The sequence below is a fragment of the Nycticebus coucang genome, chromosome 2 (assembly GCF_027406575.1).
Source record: "Nycticebus coucang isolate mNycCou1 chromosome 2, mNycCou1.pri, whole genome shotgun sequence".
Classification (NCBI taxonomy): Eukaryota; Metazoa; Chordata; class Mammalia; order Primates; family Lorisidae; genus Nycticebus; species Nycticebus coucang.
The window spans coordinates 115995025-116004357 of record NC_069781.1 but is presented as its reverse complement, the minus strand read 5'-3'; the positions used below and the strand labels follow the sequence as shown (position 1 = coordinate 116004357).

The 9333-nt window shown below is 56.4% G+C and overlaps 1 protein-coding gene across 3 annotated transcripts; it reads right to left on the bottom strand.

Moving 5' to 3' along the window:
- Positions 1-1385: 1385 nt before the first annotated feature.
- On the bottom strand, positions 1386-9333 carry DIRAS1 (DIRAS family GTPase 1). Of its 3 annotated transcripts, none has more exons than XM_053580759.1 (2): positions 9292-9333; positions 1386-4474 (listed from the first exon to the last, which is right to left on the bottom strand). In XM_053580759.1, exon 2 carries the CDS (start codon positions 4405-4407, stop codon positions 3811-3813), a length of 597 nt encoding a protein of 198 aa, XP_053436734.1. In that variant the 5' UTR covers positions 4408-4474; positions 9292-9333; the 3' UTR covers positions 1386-3810. The 3 variants fall into 3 exon arrangements, with proteins under 3 accessions (XP_053436734.1, XP_053436720.1, XP_053436728.1); XM_053580745.1 differs by lacking the exon at positions 9292-9333 and adding an exon at positions 9123-9265; XM_053580753.1 differs by lacking the exon at positions 9292-9333 and adding an exon at positions 6917-6965.

The window sequence follows — 9333 nt, the reverse complement described above, 5'->3', positions numbered from 1 at the left end:
GATCACTTGGGCCCATGAGTTTGAGACCAGCCTAGACAACATAGCAAGACTCCTGGCCCACTAACTACTAGCTTCCCTTGAGAATTTACCAGATATTTATCCTCACAGGGGACAAGAAGCGATCTCATTAAAAGGTGTCTCAAATGGGGTGGTGCCTGTGGCTCAAGGAGTAGGGCGCTGGTCCCATATGCCAGAGGTGGTGGGTTCAAACCCAGCCCTGGCCAAAAAAAAAAAAAAAGGTGTCTCAAATGCCATCCTCACCTGGCTAAACAAAGGGGGTGGTCTTAGCCAGGTGCCACACCTGGCATCTCTGACCCCCACATGTGGGAAATGGGGTTTCTGGGTCTTTCCACCTGCCATGAAGAACAGGCCATAACCACTGCCCTACCTTGCCTCTTGGAATCCTTGCAAGCTGAACTCCAACCACACATTTCCATTATATGGATGGAGAAACTGAGGCCCCATAGGTTCCTCTCTGTGTAAAATGAAAGTGTTTGCCTAGCCCCCTCAACCAGCTGTAGCCAGTGTGCTACAGAGCCCTCCAGGTCTCTTGTGGGGACCACAAAGAGAAGGGCTCAAATGTTCCCATAATGCCACCCAGTGTCCTTGTAAGTTCACTCTTCCCACAGCCCACTGGGCGCTGTCTGATGCTGGCCACCACCCCTTCTTCCCTCCATGCCTGCCCCGAGGGCTTTGCACATGTCATGCTATCTTTTTTATGCTCATTCTAGATCCTCCCAGGGCCTTACCAGGTCAGCTCAAGTGTCATCTCCTGAGCCAGAGTGGCCTCCCTAGATATCCAGGCCCACTCCCACACCCCTTCTTTGACACAGGCTTATCTTGTTCCACATAGCAGTGCACATTTGAAGCAATCTGGTCCAGTTCTTCTTGGGGGCAACATCTCCCCCAGCAGGCAGCGCTTCTGGGGTTTGTACCAGTCACCACTGTGTCCCTAATACCCAGAACAGGGCTAGGCACACAGTGGTGCCTGCTACATACTGGATAAATAAACGAGTGAAGGAACAAATGAACTGATGAATGGTGCCTCAGTTCTTCCTCCCAGACTGTCCCTGAACAAGGCCTTATCTTTTCTGCTGAGACCCCTGCTCCTGCCTGGCCTGGGTAGGTGGATTGATGTCTAGGTAGTAGATAGAATGTGTGCAGAAAGAGGAAACTGAGGCTTGGGTGGGGGGGACATCCACAGGGCCAGCCTGTAGTGAAGAGGGAAACAGTTTGAAGCCCTGCAGCCTGGATCACTCCTGCCTCAACCTCCCCTGCTCAGACTCTTCATCCAGCCCCTCCCTCCCCACTCCTCCTGACCCTCATCTTTTATAGGCGGCGAGCAGACCTCCCCACCCCCAAAGAAGGGGCACTGTGCTGGAAGAGATTGCAGGATCCACTTTATTGCAGGAAGACTATGTCTAGAGGGAATGCGACACAGACCCCCCCACAATGGGGGGTGGGGCACCCACATGCGGGGGATAGGGGGAGAGGGCCAGGGTCACAGCAAGCGGGGCCTGGCATGGTCCCCAGCACCGGGGATGCCCAGGCAGGGTGGGCAGCATCCAGAGAGAATCCTTCTCTCTCCCCAAGGTCGGGGCAGGGCCTGGGGTGGGAGAGGTATGGAGGTTGGCGGGGCCCCAGGGAGATTGTGCTATCAGGGTGTGTCCCTGAGAAAGGGCCGCAGACCCCCTGCCCAGCCTCACCCTCTCAGCACTTTCAAAGCCCAGAAGCCACTCCCAGGGCAGGTTCAGGGGACTCAGGTATGATCAGACACAAGGTGCCGGCTCTTTCGGGGGGCCCTGTCCACATGCTGGGTAGCAACACACACATACACACACTCTCTCTCTGTGTGTCCCTCAGAATATGCCTAGTAAACATCTGTTGAGTGAACAGTCACACGAATAAAGAGGAAGATAAACATGCTGATATGACGTCAGACACACAAAAAATCCCTCTTACCTACAAAGTTCCACCTAGTCATATGACCACAGAGCCACATGAGTTCAACCTCTCTCACAAGCAACACAGGCATGCACATGCCACTCCCCCATACCCAGTAAGAATACAACATCCATCTGGGATACTGGTTTACTCTCTCTCCCTTGATGCTCTATTCCAAGTCATCCTATGGAGAGGTCCACGCGGCAGCTTCCAGCCAACAGCCATGGTAAGGACGAAAGACTCCATACCACAAGGACCTGAATGTTGCAACAACCCCATGAGCCCTGGAAGAATTTCCTTCCCCCTTTGGGCCTTCTGATAAGACCCCCATCTGGCCAATGCTTTGATTGCAGCCTCCTAAGATCCCAAGAAGAGAACCCAGTTAACCTGACCACAGAAATTGTTAGATAATAAATGTGTGCTGTTTGAAGTTGCTACATTTGTGGCAATTTGTTATGATGGCAATGGCTGGCAGATTCAGATTTAGGGCCAAGAGTTACCTTGCTAAGAGTCAAAGATAGTGTCAGATAGTGTCAGGTTCACAGATAAATGTTCTCAGATAAAACACTCACCCACTCCTGAAAACACAGTCACACTCATACGGGTACAAAGATTTACATGGACATGTCACAGAAATCTAGTCCTATTGACAACCACATGCGTGGACCTGCAGCTACCCACCTCTATGTACACCCTATACCATTACTACAAGCACAGACTGTTGAAGAAAAGTATACCATCCCAATGGTACATGCACACAAAGGCAGACACGCCACTCATCCATGCACCCCAAGCCACACACATGCACAGTTCCACAGTCACCTCCATGTCTGTTGACACAGCACCCCACACGGGGTTGCGTGAGTGTGGAGTTACCCAGAATCTCAAAGCTGTAGGTGTCCCCCATCTTCAGGGCACCACCTTCTTGGGTACAGCTGGTGGGAGGAGCTGAACAGAATTCTGCCTGGTACTGGTCCCAGAGCTGCTGGTACTGGTCCCAGAGCCTGCCCCAGAGGGGGTATAGTTTGTGTCTCTCACCAAAGCTCCAAGCATCCCCTCCCACCACTCTAGACCCCCAACCCAGGCGTTGCCAACGTCTCTGTCTCAATAGAAGGGGCGGGTCCTCAGGTGGGGGGTGTCCAGGAAACCCCTGTGCTCACTGCGCCAGGTGCGCCCTTGCCGGACAGTCGCTGAAGTTGTGCTGTCGCTGTCGGCAGTTTCTGGGCCTCCCTTGGTCTCCACCTCTATCTCACCTTGCTGGCAGGGGTGCTGCTGCAGGGCCTGTGGTTATTGCCTGGTGGCCTGAGGCCAATCCCATGGGCCCCATCCCCACCCCAGTGTAGGGACAGGGGCAAGAGGGTTGTTTGGGGATCCAAGGAGGAGGCACAGGTCAGAGGTCATGATGGACAGGGTAGGGTGTATGTTAAACACCAATGGAAAGAAAGAAAATCTGAGGTCGATGTGTATCTCAACCCCCCCCCAGAAGGTCACAGTGATCAAATATGAAAGATGGGGTGCAGGTCTGGGGTGCAGGTCCGAGGGAAAGAGGAGATGGGGGTCCTTGGGCAGAGATGGAAGAAATGCCACCTCCTCCTGACCTGGTGGGGACAAGCAGCCCCTCTTGCTGGCTCCCCATTTTCCCATGCACATGAAGGGGGACAGGTAGCTGTCTCCAGCTCTTGGTTTTAGGGTAGAGATGGTTTTAGGGTACAGATGGAATGGGAGGGCAGGGAGTAGGGGGAAAGAGTCCTAGCTCTGCCACAGGCTGGCCAGCCAGGATGCTGGAGGAGGGAGGAAGAGGAGGATGAGACAGAGAAGGGTGTGGAGAGGCATCAGGGACTGGGGACGGCAGGTGGCATTCTGGTCTCACATGAGGGTGCATTTGCCCTTGATGCGGTCTGTCCTCTTCTGCTTGCTGGAGCGTTTGCCATCGATGTTGAGGCTCATGTTGCGGCGTGTCTCCAGTGTGAGCAGCTCCTGGAAGAGCTCCTTGACGTTGTAGTTCATCTTGGCTGAGGTCTCCATGAAGGCGCACTTCCACTGCTGGGCCACGGCCTGGGCCTCACGTGTGTCCACCTCCCGCTGCGTCTCATCACACTTGTTGCCCACCAGCATCACAGGGATGTCCTCCACGCTGCCCTTGATCTGCAGAATGAGCTGATAGATGGGCCCCAGTTCCTCGAGCGACTGCTTACTGGTGACAGAGAACACCAGGATGAAGGCATGGCCCTTGGAGATGGACAGCCGCTGCATGGCTGGGAACTGGTGACTGCCCGTTGTGTCTGTGATCTGCAGCGTGCACACACTCTTGTCGCAGCTGATCACCTGCCGGTAGGTGTCCTCAATGGTGGGGATGTAGGTGTCACGGAACGTGCCCTTCACGAAGCGTAGCACCAAGGAGCTCTTGCCCACGCCGCCCGCCCCGAACACCACCACACGGTAGTCGTTGCTTTGCTCGGGCATCTTCCCCAGGGCAGGTGGGGGATGGGCCGGGAGGGCTGGTGCCGGCTGCTAGAACCCCAGACTGACCCTGTGCAGAGAGGAGTGTCAGACACAAAAGGTCACCCAGCTCAGGGAGGGGGACAACTCAGGGACCTCATGAGATAGAATGAGAGGGGCATCTTTTGGGGGGAGGTGGTGCTTCTCCTAAGTCCTAGGAAGGTTGACTTTGCGGTTCTGCCTTGTGTGTGGGCTCATGGCCAGCCCCTTCTGCTTCCCCCTAACAAAATCTGGTTAGGGGACTCTGAGCTGGAAGAGGTATGGGAGATGCTGACGTGCACCTGACTCCCTGACTCCTACCCTGGGTGCATGTGCTCCTTTTCAAGCTGCTCCAGGCTCTTTTCTCTCTTCCTAGCCACACATCTGCCTGCCTCTGGGACCCTGGAAAGCCATCTTGCCACCCTGAGCCTTGGTTTGGTGGGTGAAACAGTATCAACCTCCAACAAGCTCAGGCTCCTTGCCCTTCCCCAGACCAGTGCTGCCTAAGCCTTATGGAAGCCATGCAGTGGAGCATTTAAAATGCAGATTTTGTGGCCTCAATCCCAGATGTGATGAATCAGTTGGGGGGAAGCGCATGGTCCTGGGAATGTGTATTTTAAAGCTGCCCGCCCCCCACTAAATGTGACTCTGATGCTGGGGGTCAGAGAACCACAATTTGAAAACATGATGCTCATTTCCAAAAGTGGCCCTGGGAAGGACAGAACTTGCAGCCCAAGTTGGAGATGAGAAAACAAAAACAGAAACTGAATGGAAAAAAATCCCTGTTCCCTAAACTCTGCACCCAGACCATGAGGACTGGCATGCTTGCTCAGCTCTGATGTGTCCTTGGGAACAGAACTTCCTGGGCGGGACATCCTCTCTTATCTCACCCATGTCCTGTGCTCAGAAAGGTCCAGAGGCCTGAGTAGGTTACACAGCACAGGAATTCCTGAGATGATGGCAAAGGGGAAAGAACCTTGGGTGGGGTGAAGGGGACAGGAGGGACTCTAGAATCCATGTCCTTGTTTATACAGAACTGACAAAGCCCCCTCCCCTTCTTTCTTTCCAGCCATCTTCAAAGGTCCTTCGGCCAGGGAGTTTACAGTGGGAGAGAGGGGGTACCTGGGTTCACCTGCCTTGGAGTCCACCTCCCTGTGCACTCTGGACAAGGCCCCTCCCTTGGGGGGTGGGGGTGTCTGCAAAGGGTGCAGGGGTTGCCAGAGTCAACCCATGTCCCTGAGCCTCCATTTTCTCATCTGTGAAATGTGAACAGTCATAGTGGCCCCTGCTAGATTGTGACAAGGTAGAGAAAATCCCTAGGGACGTGCCAAACTGTGAGCTCCTGTAGAGACGGATGGTCATAATTGCTGTCACCATTCCAAGGGCTAAGGGAACGAAGCACTAAGGCACTAAGCTGTGCTAGTTAGCTGCAAAGACACATTTTGAATTATCAAAGGTACCAAATTTTCCAGGAAAAAGAATGATAACATTGTCAGTCAACACATACCCCAGTTGTTAGGTACCAGGCAAACTTCTGGGAGCTTCAGCAGTGTTAACTCACTTAACTGACTGAAGGGTATGTGGATTACATGCATAGTAATAGCACCATGAGGCCAGGGTGCTGACACTGCCCTTTCCTGGGTGGTGTCCTGTGTGTGTGGCAGGACCCTGCTGAGACTGGCGTGGGGACTTAGTCGTGGTGGTGGGATCTACTGCCCCAGACCCAGCCTTGGCCCTGCTATGGGTACTGATGGTCCCAGCCCCTGGCAGCAAGCAGGAGGGTCCTCCCTGGTGGGCGGGCCCCGCTGGGTCTGGCATCCCTGCCTAGGAACCCCTACTTAATATCCCCATATCAGGTCCCCAGCTGGTTCTGTTGGAATCCCACCCCCACCTCCTGCAGGGTTGGGGGGGGCAGAGAGGAGGAGCTGGCTCAAGGTCATAGAGCGGGGAGGGGTGAGCAGAGCAGAACTTGAAGCCAGCCCTGGTTGGCCACACTGGCCAAGGGTCTTTCTCCTGAGCAAGGCAGCCCAGCCCGACACGCCCAGGACAGGTGGGTCTGCACCAGCCCTGGGTCCCTTGGAGCGCCAAGCCAGGCACATGGAGGTTCGGGAAGCAGAGTCCCATAGGAGGGTCTGGAGGAGAGGGCCTGAACACGGGCGGTGGCGGGGGTCTGATCCAGGCCACCTACCAACAAGAGTTTGAGAGAGAGGCCTGCTCTAGGGACCTCGGGGAGAGATGGCACGGAGGCGGCTCAGGTCTCCCCGAGGCTTAAGGGGGACCTAAGTGGAGAGGAGGGGGAAATCCAGGGAAGAGCCCGAAGGGGAGGGCAGGGTACGGAGGGAGCTGTCCGCCGCGAGGAGCCGAGGAGACTCAACCCAAGGCCCAAGCGCAGAGGCGGGAAGGGTGGGGCCGGGGAGGGGCGCGCGGGTGGGCGGCCGGAGGGGCCTGGCCGTGGGGGCTGCCGGGGACCCCTGCCCCGCCCCGGGCCGCCTACCTGCGCCCGCTGCTGCTGCCGCTGCGTGTCCGCCGGCGCCGCCCCCCGCCCGCCGGAGCCGCCGCAGTCGCGCCCGCGCCGCCCCGCCCGCCGCTCGCCCCGCCCCCGCCCCTTCCGGGCCTCGCGCCAAGGTAGCCTGCCCAGCCTGTCACGGACCCCGGACCCCAGCTCACGTGGTCTCCTGCGCCCTCTACACGCGCGCTAGGGGTCTGCGTCCGGGGGAGCCAGGAGCCGGCCGGGAGTGGGGGACAGAGTGAGACACCCCGCAGGGCGGGGACCAGAGTGGGTACCTTGGCGGAATGAGCAAATCGATAACAGATCAATAGGTAAGAGGATATATGAGAAGGCAGAGGTGGCCCCGGGGATTCGGGTCAGTGTGTACACCTGGTGGCACGTGCAGACCGGCGCCTGGGCTGGGTTGGTGCGGGGGTGGGGAAGAATGGCTATTGGGCCCCTGGAGGGTCTGGGGGACCTAGGAAGGAGGGGTGAACTAAAGGGCTGAGAGCCTTCTGTGGGAAATGGGCCTGCACTTTTCTGTTAGGAGAACGTTTGTTTTCCCCAAGCAGGGGAGGTGTCTGAAAATAAATGTCTTTGGGAATCGTTTGTTCCTTTGAATGTGTCGGTCTGTCTGTTTGAGCCAACAGGAGACCCTACCCCTCCTCCCTCCTGTAGCTGGGGAGTCGAGATTCATCCTGACCTCATCAGAGTGGATCCCAATGGGGTCCAGCAACTAGAGCTGGTTCTGCAAGGCTGTTAGAGGAGGCTGGCAGTCAGACTCCATAAGGAGAGACATTTCTTGAGTCAGAGCAGTTGGAGAGTGAAAGAGGCATGTCTGCCAGGTGGTGAGCTCCCTGTCACGAGGTCTATGAACAGATAGCTAGATGGAGCCCAAGTGCCCCTCAGGATCTCAGCTCCTTAGTTTTCAATGACCCAGCATTTCCACACTCCCTCAGACACTTTGCACTGCCACCAGGATAACTCGGTTTCTCTCCTGTTGCCACTGAGGCTGGGGCACTTGGGTTCATCCATTGGGGGACTCAAAGTGTTCCACTTCCTCCTATTCCACACCAGGCTCACTCTCTCCAGCCCTCTTTCCATCCTGGCATTCAGTGCTTGGCCTCAAAAATGAGCCTCCCTTGCTTGAACGCCACCCATGGCTTTCTTCTCCTCTGTGACGTGGCCTGAGTGCCATCCCCAGACAATCCCAGCTGTCTGGAGCTGTACCCTGGGCACAGTTCCCTTCTGCCCTGACCTTGGCCCTGTGGGAACACCTCAGAGAGTGACCTGGCCCCCAATCTTCATCTTGTGGTGCTCTGGGCCAGAGATGGAGGCAGACCAGTGGGCAGAGAAAGCCCAGCTCTGGTCTACATCACTGCACCCTAGGGAAATGCCCCCAGCTTCAATTTTCCCATCTGTCAATAAGGATCATGGTTGCCCCAGTTGTGGAGTTGCTAGTAATAAATGGGCAGGAAGCCCACCTATGTGGTGCCACCAGGCACAGAAGTGCTCCGAGCCAGCAGCCCTGTGCCTTCCCACTCTGCTTGCTTGCCTTCGTCTCTGGAGTGACCAGTTCCCTGGCTCCTCTGGGCACCAGCCCAGGTTAGGGCAGGCTGACTCACGCATAGGAGAGTGGGCACGGCATCGGTTCCACTCCGCAGCTGCTATAAATAGGCTGGGGTGTAGGCCTCAGGAGCCAGAGGAAGACAGGCTTGAGAACCCTCCTGGCTCTCCCTGGAGTATGAGGGCTCCATCCCCCACTGGAGCACCCCTCACCTCACAGTGGGCCTAGTGAGCACAGGGCTGAGCCCTGGCCTTAGGGGGCAATTCCTCTGTCTCCCTTCCTGGCAAACTTCACAATCCAAATAGTAAAGATAAGGGGACTCACACGAGGAGGATGAGCAAGCCAGAGCTGAGACTTGGGTCTCCCTGGGTTCCCTGCTACCTCTCATCCCTGCTCCCTCTTTGGTAAGTCCCCCAGCGGCACAGAGGTGGGTGAGGAAGGACTCAGAGGCGGCCATCTTGTTGGCAGGGAGGACCCATCAGCCCCTCCAGCTCCCAATACTGACAGGGTCCACTAAATCCTCACAGTGAACCCTGCCAGGCAGCCCACACAACAGGTGCAACACAGTTTTGCATGCTGAGCTGTATGCAGCATGCATGACACCATTGTCCTGAAACTGAAGCTCAGAGAAAGGAAGCAACTCACCTGAAGTGGCTCAGCAGGGAAGACCCCGGGTTGGAACTGGAACTCAGATCTATCAGGCTCTGAAGCCACAACCCAGCCTGCTGGGGATGTGTGACTGCCCTTTGGTGACCCCTTTTCCCCATCCCTGGCTGTCTGGAAGCTGTTTATTGGTAGCGTCCTGGCTCCTTACCTGGCCTTGCAGCCCTGTGGGATTTCTCCTCGCCCTGGTGCC